The 22,103-nt window shown below is 37.1% G+C and overlaps 1 protein-coding gene across 4 annotated transcripts in view; it reads left to right on the top strand.

Annotated features, from left to right (window-relative positions):
- gbf1 (golgi brefeldin A resistant guanine nucleotide exchange factor 1) overlaps positions 1–22,103 on the top strand; it is a 54,219-nt gene that overhangs the window by 3,551 nt on the left and 28,565 nt on the right. For all 4 annotated transcript variants that reach the window (XM_088420818.1, XM_088420817.1, XM_088420816.1 and 1 more), the window contains exons 3-7: positions 189–255; positions 18,175–18,306; positions 19,643–19,761; positions 20,035–20,143; positions 20,240–20,300. In XM_088420818.1, the coding sequence (XP_088276944.1) occupies positions 189–255; positions 18,175–18,306; positions 19,643–19,761; positions 20,035–20,143; positions 20,240–20,300 (488 nt within the window). The remainder of the gene's footprint in view (positions 1–188; positions 256–18,174; positions 18,307–19,642; positions 19,762–20,034; positions 20,144–20,239; positions 20,301–22,103) is intronic.

Below are 22,103 nucleotides of genomic sequence, written 5' to 3'. Positions count from 1 at the left end.
AGTATCATATTAGTTGCAACATTGCATTATATATATATAAATATATATATATATATATATATATATATATATATATATATATATATATATATATATATATATATATATAATTTATTTAATTTTTTTAATCTGAAAATTTTCACATGGAATTTTTAGATTATGCCACTCCCTGCTTCTATTGTTTTCAGGATGAAGAACAGGATCCATTGTTGAACAGTTTTGGCCACTTGAAGGAAATACTCTGCCACATTAAAGGTATGTCTTTGCCTTAGTCACAGTGCGGTGTAAGATGATGGAGTAGCACAATTTGTACTTTCATAGTGCTCTATATCAGGAATATGTTTTATGTATATATATATATGTATATATATATATGCATAGGACAAGATAAATATTCAATACAATAACAAATGATGCAGTTGAGAGCTCTCAGAATAGTTGTACATGAACAGAATCAAATACTTCCTTTTCACATGCTGCTTCGAAAAAAGTTGCAGCTGAGCTCTTTCATAGTTGAACATGAACAAAATAAAAATATTTTTTTAAAGTGTCAATCATTAAACCAAAAAACATAAATGTGAATAGTAACTACAATCGTGATTTACTTCTGGTCACGACATCAAGACATCTGTGGTGCACCAAACTTAACATTCGTTGCACTTGCCTGTTCCTATTCATACCATCATTATGTTATGATCTGAACCATGTATAGATACATCTTTGAATTCCTGTTTTCTTTGCTGTTGTCATGTACCCTTAAATTATTGGTACAGTCGGCCCCCGGCTTACGAGCACCCTGATTTACGAACAATTCGCCTTACGAGCGTGGATCAGGGAGATTTTTGTCCTCCGCTTACGAACAAACCTCTCGCCTTACGAGCAATTCGACATGCCGGCCATTGAGTATGTAGAATTGTTCTCGTTTAATTGCGTCAATAAAATCAACAGTAGTGACATCTTCAATCATCAGTAGATACTTGTGCCAGTAACGTGAACGCTATTGGTCTTACAACGTCACACTGACTGTCTCACTCACGGTGTCTAAATATATATTACCATTTAAGTGTAGTGTTTGTACAGCTAAAGGGAAAAACAGCTGACATGAAATTAAATGTGCCGATTGCAGGACAAAGAATTGTCATGGGTTTAAATGTGTGTTTTTTTTTAAATTAATTGTCAATACATTCCAACCGTTTAAAAAAAAAAAGTGCGAATAATTATCAGTCAGTCACGGAGATGCGAATATGCTATTGGTCGATTAAGGTCACCCGGTCTCACTCACGGAGATGCTATTGGCCGGCGTCACACGTCAATCACAGAAATGCCGATATGCTATTGGCCGAACGCCTTTATCTAGCTTGATGGGACAGGATGGAAGGAAGGAGAGAAAATTAGTGAAAAACGGAATGTTGTGAAGACTTTGCAAACTTTATCTGTTAGACATAGCTTCTAAAATTAGTAGCAGCGGTAAAGAAAGAAATAAGAGGATGATGTTTTAGTATCTGCGTGATTTGCACCCTGACTGAAAGAGTTACTGTAACACTGTAAGAGCAATAGCATATCTATCGCCGTGTTAACTTTGAGCGTTGGACTCTGCCCCCCTCTGCTTACACCCAGCTCAAGTCTCGTCGTTTCAAAGGTAAAAGCTATTTATCCATTGTATTTATTATATAATGCAAGTGTACAGCAGATTATGTCACTCAATTTTAATATATGTATGCAGTGTGTCGTTTTTACCTGAGGCTTCGGCGCGCGTTGCACGCATTCACGAATTAACATGGGTTTGGATTGCCCGCTATACGAGCAATTCGAGATACGAGCGTAGCCGCTGAACGGATTAAGTTCGTAACCCGGGGGCCCACTGTATTTTGGTTTGTGTGACAGATGCTAAGAAATTAATGTTCAAGTAATGTGAGTCTTAATTGTAAGTGTTGCCTGTCAAAATAAAATAGAAAGGTTGGGAGAAGTCCTTATTTGGAAATATAATAGTACATTGACAGAGTTTATGGCTGTATACAATAGTTTATATTGTATCACATTTTAAAGCCAGAAAAATACAGTGTGTTGCTTGATGAAGATGCAGGTTGCCAGTAAAAAATCAGAATAAAGGCAATATAGGCCATATGTTTTATGGCATGCACATACATACTGGCAAGGTACCTACTGCTTGTGTACATTTATTTTTTTATTTTTTGCCGCAAGCTTTGTTATTTTGTCGACTGGTGTATAAGAAATGATAAATATCATAAAGTATTCTTGTAAAATACAATATGTGGGTACTGTATATAGTGTAATGGCTAGACTAGTTGCCGAATTCAGCTCATTGTTGGAGAGTTCAGTCCACAATATATTTTTTGTGAATGATTTAGCAGGAAATTACTGGTTTTCTTTTGCACCAATTGAATTGACATGATATAATGAGTTTAGGTTTTTATATGCTGCAAAGCACTGTCTGACCGACTCAAGCTGGCTCGAACAATACTGCATGTTGTCATGCCTTTGCAATGAGACCTGGCAGCTTTCATAGCCCTTCATCTCCAGTTGCAGCAGTAGAAGGCCATTGGATAGTCAGTTCACGATGCTGTGCGGCTTTAGCCCACGCTGCTGTTGTCTGTCTCCAGGGAAGGCCTCTGCTATTGTGAGATGGACAGGCACTGCTGTCTGAGAAATTTACCATGTTGGCTTATCCTTATGTTTTCATATTCCAGTAGCTCTGACTGTTATCGGCAAAAATAAAAGCTTGCTTGTTATCGTTGAACAGTTTTTTTCCTCATCTTCATTCAACTAAATTCACTGTTAAAAAAGACAGTTTAAATAATGAGGCCATTTTGAAGGCCCTTAAACCCAATTCCCATGTGCAGTTTGCCTCAAATGTTACATTCATACCTTGTTGGAAGACAAAAGGAAGGTCACATAACCTCAACAGAGATTTGATCTGAACCTTACATACTGATTTGAGTTTTTTTTCCCCATTTTGACTAGCGTAACAATGTCATCTTTACGAGTCTGTCATTCAAAAGCACAAAGTAATTTGTTTGAAAATGCTGTGGGTGGGCTGTGTTTGGCTGCTGCTCAAATGCTTTCACATTGTCCCAGCTGCCTGCATTATGGAAGCGGTGTAACTCCATTCACTCAAGCGTGTGTGTCTGTTCTTGCTAACGCCAAAAGACAAACACGGAGGGAAATATGAATTGGTTCCCTCAAGATTTCTCAGTTAGGCTAGGTCTCCGCTCTGTTGTTTCTTTTCTCATTTTCTGTCTGGCTAACGGCTGTTCTGTTCAACCTAACATGATTGACAGGACCATGTGCCACCAAGTAGAGAGTTGTGCAGCTGGAAGTATATCATCTGTGATTTTAGTTGGGTAAATATAGCAGGTTGTCTTGTCAAAAAGAGAGATAAATTGTTCTGGGAAAGGAAGTGTTGCCTTCTTTTTAAATGACGGAAAAAAGTTTCCATCATCTCCTTGAAAAGTCTCTCTGGACTGAAACAATGAGAGCACCATCGGAGAAGCTTGGTCACTGATTGAACATTTGGTGTGATCCGTCAGCTCTACATTACACTCACTCTGTCCAAAGCAGCGGGGCCCTCATGGGTTAGGGAGGCATTGTGGCTACCCAACCAGTGACCCAACCAGTTAAGTTGAAAGAAGAACATATGTGTGTGTCGCTTTTTGCATTCAACCACTGCACGATGATGCAGTTTCCATGGTACAGACTGTCATAGAATTACAAAATACAAAGTAGCATTACAAATTAAGAGAAAACTGCATTTGTTATTCCAGCCTTCCATTTTCTAATCTCCTTTCCAGTGTTACCTAGGGATGTAATGGTCCTGTAAATATTGCAGTACCTCTGTTTCAGAATTTTCACAATAATGCCATAGCAAGTAACAGTATCAGTCACTCTTTATGTATACTGTACATTGAATGGCCTGCCATTTTCCCTTTGCTGTCAACTTGAAAAGCAGGCCACAAGCATTTCACGGGAAACTACAAAGCTTTAAGGTTTTTCTCATTTCTCTGAGTCGCTGTTATTCTATATAGAATAGGGAAACCCAAGGATAAGAGGGGAGATTACACCCTCTTATCCCTCACAATAATATCCTACCACATTTTTTTTAGTGTGTAAGTACAAAAAAAATAACAAAGGATTTTGAATGGAAGTTTTTTGCAACTCTAAGCAAATCGTTTGGATGACAATGCAATATTGTTTCTTTTTATGACAACAATATTACACTATATCTTTTGATTTGGCTTAGTTCCATCTTGCATTGTTTCAAAGTTATTACGACTGTGCTTTTTGAAACTATTGTAATTGCATATCTCTCATCCAACATTGATATAGGGCCTCTTTTGTAAGGCCAAGGCTACTCTGTTTTTGTTTTTGTATTTGCTTTGATAGTATGTCTGCATGGGGAATATCCTTTGTTAGAAAGGTTTTCAGATAGTGCTCCATGTTGGATGTAAGTCACGGAGCCTCAGCTTGTCAAATCTTCAATCCTGTCACTCCAGACTCTGCCTTCTCAAAATTCCCCCCACCCCTGAGCTGCAATGGAGGCCAGTTTTTCTGCAGGAAACAAAAGTCAGTTGTAAATCCCTTCATTCTTATTCATACAAATGCAGGTTTAGAGCTCAAAAAAGCCCCTGTGGTGCAAAACCTGAGTGGCCTTTTGACTTGCAGCTTTTCTCCGTTTGATTCCAACACTGAAGAAATTCACAAGCACACACATTGACACCAGAGGGTACTACCAGGGCTTACAGTACCATACAGTATTTCATTAATATAGAGTGTGCTTTTTCTAAAACAAGCCAAATGACCAATGAAAAATTTTGCAAATCACAAAATATTGCTCTATTAACTTTATAATTTAACATTCAACAAAATCAAATTTGTGTGTTATTTGTGTCAAATTACCGCATTTTACGTACTGTAAGGCGCACCAAAAAGCCTTAAATTTTTTCAAAAACTTACAGTGCGCTTTATAATCAAGTTCGCCTTATCGTGCGGAAAATACGGTAACTAATTCAATCCTAAAGAGGTAATTTTACATTTTTAATGTCTAGTCATACAATCCGATGTACTTATTTATATATTTTTCAAATATTTTATAAGTGTTAAGCTAATTAAGGGTCTAAAAATGGTTCTCGCCAAGAGTTAATTATGGACAAAATAGAAACATTTCAAAAAAGGCTAAATAAGTGGTCTGCATTTAAAAGCCACAACTAAATGTTTAGTACCTATTGTAAATGGAAAGCTGTCTTGCAAACCACCCATCCAGCATTTTGCCACTTTTGTAAAATCTCAATTTCCCCCTACCTAGCTAATCTTCGATTTTTAAAATGACAAATGAATTGAATTAATTTGATTCATTGCCCATCCCTGCTGATGACTAATTGTGGTCTCATTTTATTGTCAAATAAATAAAGCCATTTTTAACACTAATATCAATGACTTTATGTGTACCTCTTCTTAGCCTTATGTTTTCACATAGCAATCCTTGTGTTGAAGACAGCAGCCCTAATTTGTTGCATTTTACCGCCATGTCAGTCATCGAAAGAGAATGCACACATGATGCCGATCTTAGCCTCCTTTCAAGGTCGTGTGTATGTGTGTGTGTTTCTCAGACCTCAGCTGTGGTCAGCCAGGCGCTGGTGGGCGTCTCTGGGGTCATAGTCGGAGCACATGGGAACTGACTGTGGCCTTACACCCTTCCCCCATCACATGCCATCTGATCTTTGCACATATATCACTCCCAATTGAACCAGCAGAAGGCAGCTGGTAAATGCCAATGAGGAGGAACCGTATTTCATATTGCTCACCCACTTATGCAAATATGTTTACACTCGATGGCATTTGGAGCAAAGATAATCCACATCATGGACATTCTTTACATGTCTGCTGGCTGACCCTTGGGTCATGTAGCTTTAGGTATGAGGTAATGGAAGAGATTCTCAGTTTGCTTTTAGTGTTATTTTTATGACCTGGTTATAAGACAATACACTGACTCAGACTCTGTTGCTTTGATCATTTTTTTGCCTTAGACCAGAGCTTTTATACAACTCTGTTTACTATTTTTGATAATCGAGTTATATAATCAGGTGCCAACAGAAAACAACTACAGTATTGCCTACATTAATAAGACAACAGTATTTTTTAAATATATATTTCTATGATTTTTTTATTATTCACTCTTTTCACTTCCATCAATTACTTACATTCATTTATGTTTATAAACTGCAAATAAGGCAGATATTAGCTGAAATGAGTGTTCTGGATTTTTTAAGGGGTGAAATGCAAACGTTTATAGTCTGCCTAACTGGGTGAAAGCATCCATTTATTTTGCTGAATCTTCTGTACTAGTTGATCGTTTTTCTCAGTCAACTTTTGCATCATACCTATTTCTCAGATAAATTAGCGGCTATATTATTATTATTATTATTATCATTATTATAATTACAACTATTGCTATTATTTTAGAGTTGCAATAATCAATCGATGGAGAACTAATCAATTACCAAATTGATTAGTTTTGCTAATCGATTGTTTAGAGACTTAATATTGTTCAAGTGTGTAGAATTTGCCCCCTTGATTGGAAATTGCAAACATCTGCAAACATCTGCTTTTAGCTTGGAATACATTGTTTTGTGTTTTTAAAAAAAAAATATATTTTAAATGTTTCGACTCAAACTGCCCCCCCCGCCAAAAAAAAAAAAAAAGGAAAAGTAGGTTTTATAGCTAGTGTTGTGGACTGTACTGGAATTATACCGTTGTAAAACACTATCAATGGAGCGGTGATTAATCAGTGTCTCTCGACAACAGACAGGTTGCCGTCTAGTTCTGGTTAGTAGCTGTAAATTTCAACAGTTAACAGTGCCCTAACTGGGGAACGACAGGCGGGGCTTAGGTCCAGTGTGAAAAAGGGATGCAACTGTTGCCCTGTATCAGAGGCTCCCTACAATGTGTTGAGTGGAAGGAGTGTCCCAACAGAGAGCTATTAATCATGCACGCCGAGTTGTCTACAGGATTGGGCTTGGGGTCGAAGGTTTAATATATGGACAGCTTGTGGAGGGTCCTTTGGTGGATTCAAGAGTTTTATTGTCATATGCATGGTAACACTCCTCAACGAAGTTCTGTTCACCTCCCCGAGCAGACTTATATTCCGCACAATAATAAAGTAGGCAATCAAAACCAGTAATAAGGCAATAAGAACAGTGATAATGAGGCACTAATAAAGGAATAGACTCACATTCTGAATGTATGGAGTGGATAGAGTGGCAGAAACTACATACATATGAGGATGATAGTGCAAACTATCATGTAGTGTAAAATATTATGTAGGTAGCAGCTTTCCTGCACTGTGCATGGTTTGTAAAGTGCATGTAGTAAAGTGTCTGGTGATGGGGCAGATTAGTGCATGAGGGATTTGTTCAGAATCCTGATGGCCTGTGGGTAGAAGTGTGACTCGTGTTATGTTGACAGAAGTAGGCAGAATTTGAGCTAAAACCTAACTTGTCACAAAAGAAACGCAAGTTCAACAATTTCAACTTGCATTTTCATGCAAAAAAAAACAATAATTTATCCATATGGTTTAGGAAAGACTGGAAGCCCGCAGCCCTTACAACCAAACGAGAGTTATGACTAATCTTTTTTAAATGTGTGTTGACATCCAAATTCTGCGAAAAGTATGAAGCTTTTTGATCTCTTTTTGTCAATAGTTGGAATCATTACTAATCGAACCTGATTACTGATAAATCTAGCTCTGGCTAATGGCTATATTTATTAGTAGTTTAGTATTTACACTTATTTTTGAATCAACAATAATCGAAATAATGTTGTCAAACCTTTGCATGGAATTTGGTTATAAACCCATTTGATAGATTTGAATCAGACACAGCAAAAACAGCTGTGAAAGTTTTTGGCTTACACGTCAAATTTTATTTTTATGTTGATTTCCCTTCATTGTGTTAACCCCTTAGCTAATTGTCTTTGAGGTCAATGTTGCTTCAAATACTTCACAAAGTTCACACTGACAGGCAACATTTTTAAAGAAGGGTATTAACATTTGGTGTGTTTCAGCACCCTTTAATCTAGTGCCTTTTTTAGTAACCACAGGTCCGCTCAAAAAATAGACTTTATGTTCGGCATGTGATGACACTTTGATAGGCTACACACATTTTTGAGAAAACTATTCTCATTTTATCAGTGTGCCACTAAGTTTAGCTACCCTTTGCGAGTTGATGTGACTAGTGTCGTCATTGGGTTTCTGCAAATAGTTCTCATGATTGAGATTTACTGTATTTTGGAATTTTTGAGCCGCAAAAAATAAAATGCATGCAACAGGGAGTTCCTTTTAAACCTGACAGCACTCCCAGATCGTAGAGTGCAATCAGTTTGGCTGAAAACACATTTTGACATAATCCAACCTGCTGACAGTGGAAGAAGCTAAGCACAAGACAGTTTATGCCAGTGCAGCTGACAAGGAGACATGCTCAATACCAGAGACAACAAGGTGTTGATTGCTTTGAATGCAAAAGAGATCTGCTGATATGTACAACCATGTTCACTCCCTTCTCTCAAGCCTTCATTTACAGCTTTCAGTTTCACGTCAGTGGGACAAAGATATGGTTGTGGAGAAAAGATTTCAAAGTGTGAAACATTGAGCTCCCTACTCATACCCAGAGGGGGACCTTCCATCCATCGGCTGTTTTTCAATCACAATATACAAATTTTGACTCTGAACCCATATAATTCCCCAATGCCTACAGTACTTGACAAAAATAACAGCTTGGTTAAGAAATTTGACGTATATATTTTGGAGGCCATCGATTGGTCCGAGCCAAATCTGCCATTATTGTGCGACTGTGCAAACCACCGATGGACTACAGCCATCATTAACGATGAAGAGAGAAGAATGGCTTTCCAGCAAATCAATATTTGGACTTTTGAGGAGGTGCAAACCTTTATAATACCTACATTATTATCTTAAAAATTCAGTATGTGCAGAAGCAGCTGGATTGGTTCACGCATTCTCCATTGTTTTTGTTAGTGTGTCGTGTGCTCGCTTGCTGTGGTTGCTTGTAGCATGAAGTCACTGGCGGGGTGATGAGGGGCTCCTGGGCAGTGGCAGTGGAGATGCAATGTTCACTGATGTAGAGCAGAGTAGATACCCTCAGTGGAAACTTGGGTTCGCTGTACTGACATGGAAAAAATGTTAGATTACCATTTTTCCTTCATTGTCTTAATCATTGTAAATGCTTAGAACAACTAAAGTCAGATTTGTTGGGACAAATATAATAATGACAACAAGAATAGTTCATCAGAGTGATTTAAAAGACGATCTTAAACACTTATTCATTATTATTCTCTTGATCGTAACCAAAATCACTTTAGTTTATACACAACTAACTGTGATTTTAGGCATTTAGTATACCTTTATGTGAATGAGTTAGGCAGTTTCGCCAGTACGATATAGTCCCTAGTGCAGTGACAATAGGACTGGATGATATGGCCCAAAATTCATATCAATATCAGTTGCATTCGTTCTTGGTAACTGTCTAAACCACTTTAAAAAAAAAAAAAAAAGAATATATAATCTGCAATACCTAAAGCTTCATGTGATGAATTGTGAGGTCCAGAATGTTTCCAAGCTAGAAGATACCTTAGAATTAGTCAATTCTTAGGTGGTTTGGTTGCAAAAACATGGAAGGAATTCACTCTTAGGGGTCTGAATCCTCTCGTTTCTACCTCACAACAGTAATTATTCTGATCATCTTTTTTTTGTATTTTCAAAATAAAACATTTGTCAGCAGTTGCTTTTTTTAAAAACATTGATTGAACTAGTAATTAAATAAACTTTAACAGGTTTGATGAGTAACATAATTTTCTCTTATGTGCTATTGCTTAACTGTTGTGTTGCTGTTTTTTTTTTTTTTTTACCAATTAAAAAGACCAGTAGTTAAAAAAAAAATAAACACCACAATAAACATCAATAATTGGGTCTTAAAAGATTTAAGATGCAAGGTAACAATTGTATGGGAGCAGCTTAGTCAAGTAATCACAACTAGTATTGGTGACTAGTCATCTAGCAAAATAATCATTTGATGGTCTTAATTATTGTGAGTTTCGGTCAAGGTGAGAGTCGTTAAGATTGTTTGAAAGAATTTGGATCAGCTGTTCTAGACACAAGTGATCCTAATTTTCATATTCTGCTAAGAACAACTCAAAATTCAGGTTCAGATTAAAATCATGTTGCACCTGTTTTGGCTAATACCCCTCAATCTGCAAAGGCGGTTAGTTTATTAGTGTGACACCCGAAATTTGTTTCGCGAGCTCAAATATAGTACGTTGCCCAACAGTTCTTGATTCCAGAGAATTTGTATAGGTTGTATTTGCTAGCTCCACCCACTGCCCACATTATCAGTACCATTTTCTTTAAAGGTGACAAAAGCAATAACCAATTGTTTTTCTGTTTATCAGAGGTGACATGACCAGTGGCGCAAGGGGATGAGGAGGCCCTGTGTAGCCATAGCTAAATATACATCCCTGACAGCTCCATAATAGGTTCCAGGAAGTTCAGTCGAAAATAAAAACAAAGCAACATTTCTAGCTGATTGGCTTTGAAAGGCCGCTTTTCCTTGCTGAATGGGAAAAATGTGGACTTCAGCATTCCATGGCCGTGATGCCAGCCAGATTGGATAGGCGCAGCCTTGCGTGCGCAGAGCATGCTTGGTGTTGGGGAGACACATTACACTGCAGAAACGAATTTCATGGGAAAGAATTTGTCTACATGTTTTCAATGGGCTCACGTAATATTAACAGGAAGTTTCAGAACTGAAAAGTCTCTGAGTATTATCAATTCATTAGAGTTGTCTAAGTTGTTGTTGATGTTAACCAAGTAGTGGTTTTGCAAACACATTTTTGAACTATTTTCTTTTATAAGTGCACCCTATTCAGAATTATATTGTTTTGCATTTGGACTTTTTGTAACGTTGTTTTGGATAGCTTTATCTAACCTACACCCAGACCCCCTGTTCTATGTGGAGCTTTGACAGTCCGTAAATATAGTTTGTTGAACTGAAAAAAGATTTGTTTGAGAATCAATGTTTTTTCAGCCATGTACCTTCTAACCAGCTCAGAATGAGGTGCGCTAATCTGATATTTTGTTATTCATTGAAAATTTCCGATATTAGCACTCACACACATACAAGCGATCCATTCCAGACTATGCTTCTGCTCTTCTGTTCAGCAGCGTCTACTTACAGAGCCCATGTAACATACCCCAAAGCCCCAAACAATTCCGCAATGTCCTTTAATTTTTTCATAGTTTATTTCATGGTTTATTTGTATTTTATATTCGTTTTTGGGGTTGGCTTTATGTCACTCAAATGTTACAATTAGGAATACCTACTGTTGGTGACTCGTTAGTTGTTTGAATGTTATCGCTTGATCAAGTCTCATCTAAAATTCATACTAAACGCAGGTACAGTTGCTGATGATAGATTATTGGATTGATATCGAACAGCGCTTTAGGCTTATATAATGGTGGTGTATTGGACGTGAAAAAGTTGTACACCCCCTAAAATAAACATTTTGCGAAGGAGTTACTATAACCCAATTTAGCAATAAGTTGATTCGTGGTCCAATTAATTTGCTCTCAATTTGAAAACACAGCTGTACTGTTCTTTTCATTGCATTAACATGTATTAAAATAAATCTGTTGATACCCACAGAATCCCTGTTAACATTTCATGTATCCCTGAAGTGCTTTCATCTCCGCCCTGGGGTATTCATACCCCCATTCAAGAACCGCTGATATAAGAAACTGTCATAAAAGTCTACCTTATCTCTTAAATGCTTTTAGCAAAATAAATGTGCCTGCTCGCCTATTTGCTTTATGGGCTCCTGACTTGCAACAGGTTATACTCCCCATGACAACAGCTCGTGACTTTGAAACAACAGACTTACTTACAAGGGACATTTCAAACCACTGATGCCACACTGGCTCCATGGTGGGGAAACATTAAAGCCTATCAGGTTTAACCCCACTGGGGCACTGAATTGCCCTTTTCTTAGTCTTTGGAGTTGTCCTGGACTGGCTTAGCAGACCAAGGCGACAACTGTCATAAATTATTCCCTAGTGGATCCGCATGTCTGGCATGCTAGGATCAGCTTTAGGGGACCTTAAAAGCAACAAGACTGTATTTAAGAGCACACAGGGACGGTCATAAATGAAATGCGCTGGCGTGAGGAAACTGTCATTTGGTGTACCTCATTTGCATATCTAAACTAATCACACTAATTAATTATGTTCTAATAAATGAATAAATGTTTCATTGTGAGTTTAACCTTATGTTACTCTTTGGTCAAGTGTGAACTCCCATCATTCAAATCTTAATGTGACATATTCAAAATTCACGAGTTTTATTGTCATATGTATATTATTACTATACCACATAATTAAATTCTTATTGTTTATTCTTATTTTTATTATTAATGGTGTGATATAAACCGGATAATACTGTACATATCCATCCATTTTATATACAAATATCACATACAGGTCCACTGTGGATGCTGTACAAATAAGACATGCATGCCTCAAAGCATATTTTTGTTTTCATTTTGGTCTAGGCCAAATTATCAAACCTTAATCAAGGATTTAAAAAAAATATATATAAAACTCATTTTCATTTATGTATTTATGTTCTTGTCTTAGATACCTCTGCCTTCCTTATTAAAAAAAAAAATAATCAGAATGCTTTGTTTTGATTTGAGGGTGCACGTAGAATACATTGTAAAAAAAAAAAAAAAAAAAAGATTTCACCTTTAATGCTTTGTAGGGATCATGATTTTATTAAAAACAAAAACAAAAAAACCTCATGATACTAGTTGCATTAGTATTATGATATTGTTTGATGAGATCACAGTGTAGTGTGTGCCTTTACAGTATGTGGTTTCTAAAATCTCCCATCCCATGGGGATGCCATTAGGGGAGAGCTGAAGGAGTGCAGCAGGTGAAACAAACAAGGCTTATATACACACACATGCATTACACACACACACACGCAGACTGAGACACGCACACATTGAATTGCTGTATTGTTGCTTTGTTTTCATATCGTTTCAGCTTCTTGTACTTGCTTGGTTTTTCTATGCTATTTATTCATTTGCATCCAAAAACATCAATACTTTGGTGCAGTACTTTTGTGCCTCTGGCAGCTAGCATCAGCTAGACTAGCATTAGCATCTAGCTCGGTTGTGTTCCGCTTCGCAAAGCATTGCTGAGTTTCATCACAAAAAAAAGCTAACTCCAGACTGTTGAACAAATTTTATAGATTTGGGAGATTTGCCAACACTGTTGCAATAAAGTAGCCTCTGTGCTATGAGTGTGGCATAGAAAATACTTATTGCTCAATGTAGACTGACAGGTGCAGAAAACAGCACTGGGCCTGCCGGAGACTCTGTCCCAGACGAGAAAAAGGCAATGAAATTAAGCATGGTCAGGTTTTTTTTTTCTGGCTCAAATTGAGGCATAGGCGGTACCATTCTAACCTTGCACACATGTGCAGACCCTGCGCCACCCACTGGTTCAAACACTTTTGGCTGTATACTATTTACATTTAACAAATGTTGTTCTGTCATACATCCATTATCCTAAACTAAATGAATAAAAATGTACAATTGTTTGTATAGATTTTAATGTTAAATACATTTCACTCAAGAATTTTACAGCCGGACAACATTTTAGCCTCCTTTTTTCCCATTCATCAGTTTGTTGTTGTACTCCTTTTTTCTCACTAGCATAACAAGTAAGCTGAAGTCTACCTCAGCTGACTGGGTATCAGACAATCACAGCAAATTTATAGACACACATATGCATCCATTTATGTCAATGGACAAATGAGTCTTGGGAAATGTGTTTCGTAGTGTGTCCTATGCAAGCACAAGGGCAACATGGATACTACTTGTAGGCTGTTGCTGACTTTTGAATCTCCATCCGCGGAGTTGTGAGCTGCTTGTACTAACTACTCATCGTGCTGCCCGAACATGCCTAAAAATATAGTTTATTTACTTCAGAAAGTCTCTTTTATTTTGAATGAAGGCATAAAATATTTCGTTCAACAGGTGAACGGAGGACTATTCTCTCTGGATTTTGTTTGCTGACCTTATGAGTGTCATCTCAGCATCAGGAACTTTGGCCCCAGAACCAACAGTCTGGCTTAATTTCAGAAGCAAAGTGGTCCAAATCAATACCCATCATTGTTTGGTTTTGGATCACTGAGCGGTCAACCCTTCCTTTGTCTGCTGCATTTCTGTGCTCTATCCATACTATATCCAAGAGCTTATACTGTAGTTTAGAAACCATCACTATCTTATTTTGTAAAATTGATCTAATTTAATTTAGTCCACCACTGAAAGTAGAAAATAACAAGTGACTGCCATCTTGGAGTTATGTAAAAACAATTGAATAATCAAAGATTTGATCACTTTATTTTCAGTCGCAAATTTACATGTTTTTTTTTTCAAGATCTTCTCATATATTTGACATGCTAAATTTTACTATTAAACATTATTTAGGGATATTTAAATAGTTCTTTTTGCATCAGGTTTCTTTGAGTTGTTTTTCCTTTGTTGTCTTTTATTTTTTTTTCTTTTAGTTTCATATTTTACCTGTTCATTTACTTTTATACATCATATGTCTTTCTTTTATAACTTGGAACAGAACAGTTGCTACCTGTGCAAAATGAAGTCTTCAGAATTCAAATGCCACTTTAAAGTTTTTAGTGCCTATTGTAAACATGTTGTTAATGGCCCATTCGGCATTACGCCTCTTTTCCAAAATCTCTCACAATTTAGCTAATTTTTTAATCTTCGAATTTTTTTTCAGTGATAAATTAATTGAATAAATTGGATTCATTGGCCAGCTCTATTTAAAATATATCTTTAAAAAACAACTGGAAAAAAAGTCAGTTGAAATAGCCCTTCCATAGACTGCAACCTAAGTAGAAAGAGTGAAGTCCAAACACACCTGAAATTGAACTTGTGAGATGAAGATATTAGTCGTTTTCATGCTTAGGAGCGTTAAACTGTAATCCTACTCTGCTTTTGATGTGCTTGCTCTACTCTTCAATACTGTGATTCAGCCTAAGACTGCCCTGTTTGTATAACTCTTGACTCTGCTTAGATAGCCTTACAATAATCTGTTGAGGCTCCAGATGGAAATAATTATGTTTTATAGTCAGAAGGTTTGGTACATTGTGGGTATTGTTTGTATTTCATTTTTTGACGTCCAATTCTTTTCGTCATTGTCTGGACAACAGTGTGTGTCTGCAGCTCAGTTTCATCTCCTGTTTTTTTTCTCCTTGTGTTCTAAGCCTTTTCTGCTCCAGTGCCAATAGATGTGCATGTGTTAAAGAGAGCTTCTGCTTCTGCAGTAAGCCAGCTTCATCCCAAGGTGCTCTCCTGGGGGTTTGAGGTTCACCCCCGCACCCTTTCTTTTTGCTGGGGTCATTTGGAGTAGTAATCCACACATGGCTGGATACTCAGAGCAGAGAGACGAGGCTCTAGCATGGTGAGAGCTTGAGAGGATTAGGCTCATGGTCAATCAGAGTCTGTACACAACTCATATTTTACAACTTTCATTTCATAACAAATTCAGCTCATGTTTGGCTTGAACATACGCTTAAATGAGCAAACTCAGGTGATGGCAACGTGCAGTACATGTATGCCTGTTTTGCCCCTCGATTGCTTATGTTGTTGTTTGTTACTGCCAATTCTAAGTAGAGGTCATCTGGCTTTTGAGTAGTTGTTTTACCGTGACCACAGACTGAGACGAAATAGCGAGTCTGTATTTGGGCTTTATTTAAGATTGGTGATGGCCATTGACACATGGCTTCAGTCAGCACCATGCGCACTGATGGCCATCCAGATCAATATAGCACAATTTAGTTTTCCAATCTGGTCTTTAGGAGAGAAGCTCTAGCACTTATTGGGTGTTCACCTCTGCAGAAGTCTTCATCAGGATCTATTGACAGATTCATTTGGGCACCCGGCTTCCACCAATACTACATGTAATTTTTTTCCCCACATTGAAACCCAATGGAACACTAAATCCCCTTTTTCAGTGAGTAATGGACATAGTGGCACAATTAACAATGAATAGTTTAATCTCAGTTTGATGATTTTCAATTTTATTATTCTTTATTTTAAAACCACAGTTAGAATTTTCTTGAATAACATTAGTCTAAGATGTAGCATAATGCAAATACATATAACAATAAAACTCTTCAATCTTGACGTCTTACAGTCAACTTTTTTTTTTTTTGGCTTGGTTCTAAATTTACACTCGGTTGAACCCCCCCCCCCCCCTCCCCCAGTAAAAACTATGACTGTGCAAAGCTCTCAGATTTAACCCGAAATAAAACACCAGGTGAAAAAATATTCAATAAAGGCGAAAGTAATAGGTTTGCCTTTGAAAGTAAGGAAGCCTTAAAGTGACCTTGGCGGCAGATAGTCTCTTTTGAGTTTCCAAACGATTCCATATTTTATTTCTAAACAAAGCCGTAGGGCTATTGGATATCAGAGTCTAATTCGTGGTGGTCACATGTGCAGTTTTAGAAATTAGTTGGGCTCTCACTGCAGCTCTTTTGATGCCCAAGTTGTTTTCTTATGCCTGGAGTGGAGCCATGATCTACACAGCATGTACTCAATGTTTCACTATGGTGTGCGTGACTCCACTAACTTTGCCTGTTGTTGTTTTTACTGGTTTTTCTTTCTTTTTTTGGGGGGCACCCCTCCTTGACCCCATTCTATCTTGGAATGTGGGTTCCCATGGTGGAATACCCGGCAAAACTTGGTCTATGAAGTGATTATTTGACAATATGTTCCGTTGTGCGCTCTAGCACTAACATTTATTGTTCGTAATGGTACATGGTATATGTTTATTTTTTTTCTCCAAGGACATGTAGAGACCTTTGGTGGAGCAGTTGCTCAACGTTTGAAAGGGTGAAAATCAGGCATTTCTTGTAAACTATAATTCTGCTGATTTATTAATAATAACGAAAATCTCATGTAACTGGATCGGACAAAAATAATTAGTACTTCTAGAAAAGGTTGAACATATTTTTGACACTAAGTATAGACCAGACCAGAGATATCAGAAGGAGAGACGTCACAGGGCATTGGGGGGGGGGGAAACATTGACAAATTGTATGTTGTTACAAATGTGAAAGCTACAAGAGTATCACCAAGCAGATTTTTGAGGTTCTGCAACTACAGTTTCACATATTATTCAGAAATTCAAGATCCAAGGGACCTTAGCTAAGCTTACTAGATGTGGATACAGCTCGAAGGTTAATAACAAGGTAGGGAGACAGATAAAAAAAATTCTAACAGAAAAGCACATAAAAACCTTCAGAGAAATCAAAGGTGAACTCCCAAGTCAAGATACATCAGTGTCAGATTGCATTTTTTGAGCCAAAGTGGACTCTATGGGTTGCGACAAAAGAGACCGTTGCTGTTCAAATTAAATACATACATGAGACTACAGTTTGAAAAATGCACGTTGACAAGCAGCAAAGCTTCAAGGAGAATGTCTGATTGATGGACCGCTAAGACAAAACTGGAAAGTTTTTTGCAAGACGAATCAGGTCTATATTTATGAATGCAAAAAAAAAAAATATATATATATATATATCAAGAAAAAAATACTGTCCTTACTGTTACTCCTCCCCCACTAGAGGTGAGCGAAAGTAATCAGTTTTTTTTCTACGAATTATCGGCCACCAACATAATTGCCTGTGCCTAATGATTTGCCATTGCAATTAGCATTAGCATGCCAGCGATTAACATTAAAGGTAACAGGGTTAGGGTTAGCCTTAAACTGAAACTACCATTTAGTTCATACCTAAATAATGTCTTACAAGTCACATTTAATAGTGTCTTTAAAGTTGCTTGCAGATGATGCATTGACAATATCCCATCCTTGGTAAACTTTAAAACTGGAGCTGCTTGTTTGCTACAACAAGGTCTATAACTTTCTGCTAGTCTTCATCTGTTGCTGCTGGTACTGCTTCTTCTTTTTGTTTGTAGCTAAACACAGTCCATTCATAATTGATACGGCGTGTATTTTTTTCTTCATTGCAAATAATTAATATGCCTGTTTCTTATATACAGAACTGTCAGATGTTGAACCCAATGTATTCCTACGACCATTCCTCGAGGTGGTGCGCTCGGAGGATACCACTGGACCAATCACCGGCCTTGCCCTTACCTCTGTAAACAAGTTCCTCTCCTATGGCTTAATAGGTAAGAAAGATTATGGCATTTTTATTGCTTATAGCTGTTTATCACCCTTCTATCGATTATACAAATAAACGAGATGCCAAAACTTAATACATTAATCTTAATACGATGTCTTGCTGTATAACCAATTACAATTTATTTCTGAGTTGTTGCACCTGGAATATAAAATTTTGGAATACAGTAAGGGCTCAATCTGAACATCAGATAACTCGCTGTTGTCAAGCACTGCCATCTCCTGGTTAGCAGAAAATATTCTGTACATTTTTCCAATTTGGAATGATTGAAGTGTGATGGCAGCCATACCTTATTATTTTGTTGCCATCACTTTGAGACAAGTTGCAATCTGAAAACTACAGTACTACAATCAAACAACTGTAAATTGGACTTCTACCCTTGTCAGTATTCAGTTGGATGCTAATAGATGGGATACCAACAATTTTGCCCATGTGTAGATTTTAAATGGTTGGTATCGTGGGTAAAAGGGCTGAATGCAAGGAAACTGTTCATTGTTGTTCCACTGTAAGCCTAGTCAAATAAACTTGGATTTACGCTGAAAGGCAGTGTGCATACTATCTAGACTAGCTAGCAGTCAATGATTTTTTTTTAACACGACAACTGCTGCAATTGGCAGACACCAATTACTATCTCCAACATTTTAAGTCAGATGGGTTGCCTTGTAGCTTTTCTTCGAAAACCCTTAACTGAATTGCGTAGTCTCAGTCTTTCCATCTATGATCCCATATGCTCATCTTTTTACCCATGCTTATTAGTTAATGAATTGCTGTTATCTAGAGGGATATAATGAAAAACAGGCTGGCAGACAGCTAGCTAGCCACTCAGATTACCAAAACACAAGCTCCTGTGTTTCCACCAGCCAATTTGTCCATTGCTTCCTCTTACAAGTGGCCACATCTGGTCCCATGTTTTGAAGAACAAAATGAATGAACTTAAATTCAATCAAATACATTGTAATTGATTGTCAAAATGTGTTTTGTTTTCTTCAAAAGCTTTGAACTATCACCCCCCCAAAAAATAAAACAATGTTTTTATACTTCCATGCAACCAAAACGTCTCTATGTACATTTTTAACTACCAGTCAGTGATTTAGGTTTGTGTTTCAGTGAACGTGAGCTGCTAATTTTATTTTTGTCATTCCGTTTTATGGTTCCTTGTACAATAAACTGAAATCCTGTGCTGTTGTATCCCCCTCAACATGCTAAAGTTGATCTAACCTTATTTTGACATTCCTATATTCACATTTTCTTTTTTTATATGAATGAAATTCACTTTTATTTTAAATTAACCATATGTGGAAACCATTGTATTTCTCTATTTGTAGATGCTAATCATGAAGGTGCAGCCGAGGCCATCGAGAACATGGCGGATGCCGTAACACACGCCAGATTTGTCGGAACAGACCCTGCCAGTGATGAAGTGGTCCTTATGAAAATTCTACAGGTAGGTCTCCATTTGTTGGTCATTTGCATTCGAACAGATATGATGCTGATTCTACATATTTTTACAATCAGGTGAATGGTGTTCGCAGTGTCTTTGGTGCAATTTTATTAGTTGTTATTATTTTATTTTGTGGTGAATTGCATTTTACTTTGTATATGGATCCTAAAATGAAAAGCGCATCTAATATAAGTAATGCATTTTCATGCCACTGATTTAAAAGCTGCACATGACAGACAATGTAAAGTCAAGGTCACACTTATGATCTCCTTTCAGGTTTTGAGGACACTGCTGCTAACACCAGTTGGAGCCCACCTTACCAATGAATCAGTTTGCGAGATCATGCAGTCGTGCTTCCGAATCTGCTTCGAGATGCGGCTAAGTGGTTTGTCACCTAACCTCATTTTTTTCTTCTGCTTGTAGTCTTTCTTCACTTTTTTAGATGTTTACATCAAACATTTTTTTTGTCTTGTGCACACAGAGCTCCTCAGAAAATCAGCGGAACACACCCTTGTTGATATGGTGCAGCTTCTGTTTTCCAGGTAAATTGATATGACTGTGTAATGAGCTATATTTGTCTGCAGTTGTGGCCCTTCAAATTTGTTGTGGTGAGTTGTTTATTATTTGTCTGGAATAAGGCTGTGCCAAATGACTGAGAAGTCTGTCACAATTCAAGTATTTCATAGTTTTTATTTTTCTTTTAAATCACGTTTTTTTTCTTCATTCTACAAAGGGTCATTGGACCACTGATCAACTAATAGCATAACATGGCATTGAGCATAAATGCTTCCAGATCCAGTTGAGCTCTTCACTGAGTGATCTGCATGTTGATAAAGCTAATTTAGCTTCCGTGAATATTAACAGCTGCTGAATTTTGTGATCTGATATCAGCTTATAAATTCTCTTTTCTTTCTAGTGTAGAAATTCACTAAAATGGAAAAAAAAAAATGTAGGGATATTTAGTTTTGCATGTTTTTGCATTTATTACTGTATGGTTTTGACGCATGGTCAGCTGTTGTTACAGATTACTTTTTTAGCACACTTTATAGCCTCTTGCTATAATTACAAATCAAGCAAAGATTCTTGTGGGTGACAGATTTTATATTGCTAAATTTTTAAATGAATGACAGTCAACCCCACCATTTTACATTTTGTTTAATTTTTGTTTCCAATTTTTTTGGTTTCCTATTTTTTTCTCATTTTCTTTTCGAAAACATGTTGAATTTGTATCTTGATTTTTGAAATATACATTTGGTTTGTAAAATAACTAAATATAATACAATTAAAAAAATCAGTACTTTTCCGATGTCAATTATCTTTGTATTATCTCTATTCATGGGCCCTTCCGGCCTGTATCCTCCGAGATTAGCAGCTATTCAACTGTATTATTACTTAGGGGCTGACCTCAAATGGCAATATAAGTAAAATGTGCCCCACATCCTGTTTTCTCAAATGCAACATAAAGTGTTTTTTACACTTATAATCATGCCCAAGATCTGACAGGAATGCACATATTCATATTTATTTCTTATGAGTGGTGTAGAAATCCTGATGCTCAACAAATCCAGTTTTACATTATGGGGATTATCATTCCATAACTCTGGCAGAAACCGAAGATACTAAAGGTACAATTTAAAAAATGTACACATTGAGAACAGTAAAATGCTTTACTGTATGTAAGGCAGTACGCACCATAATCTATATGTGCTCATATGCACATGTACTAGCGCTCTTTCACATATGCACTCGCATATTAGTTATCACCGTTCAACCTCCACCAGCCTCCGTTCTACAGATGGTGGATAATTGAGATGTGAATGAATCAGAGCGCTCACTGAGGAGTTCCATTAGTCTGTTTCACAGGACTCTTGGATTATAAGAGTATTAGCATGTTAATCTGTTGGACTCACAGCTCATCCAATAATCATGCTTGTGAGACAACTCTCTATTATCACAGTTAATGTCATGGGGGGCTGCTTTCTCTTGGGGTTTTTCTGTATTTGTGCGTGTGATTGCTGGTGACATCTCATTTTCCACTAAAGCCTTAAAGTCCACAAAATTTTAGAGAGGCACACAGACTCACGCACACACACGCACACCCACACACATCACACACTTTGATAACATTGATCACCATCTTTGGAGAAGTTTGTTTGAGACTTAGGCAGAGAATGTTGAGATTCCCACCATGTTATTGGCTTTTAAGTGGCTTAGAGCATGTTCTACGTTCCTACAGAATTAATTGTATGGATTTATTTTGGGGAAAAAAGCCATACACATGTTGCTTTTGTATGTTTTTAGTTAGTTTTCCTAAATCCTAATTTTCCTGACCCCTCATTAGCAGT

The sequence above is a fragment of the Hippichthys cyanospilos genome, chromosome 8, assembly GCF_059441005.1.
Source record: "Hippichthys cyanospilos isolate Australia breed blue-spotted pipefish chromosome 8, RoL_Hcya_1.0, whole genome shotgun sequence".
Classification (NCBI taxonomy): domain Eukaryota; kingdom Metazoa; phylum Chordata; class Actinopteri; order Syngnathiformes; family Syngnathidae; genus Hippichthys; species Hippichthys cyanospilos.
Note: the sequence above shows the minus strand (reverse complement) of the source record. Positions and strands in the feature narration are given on the sequence as shown.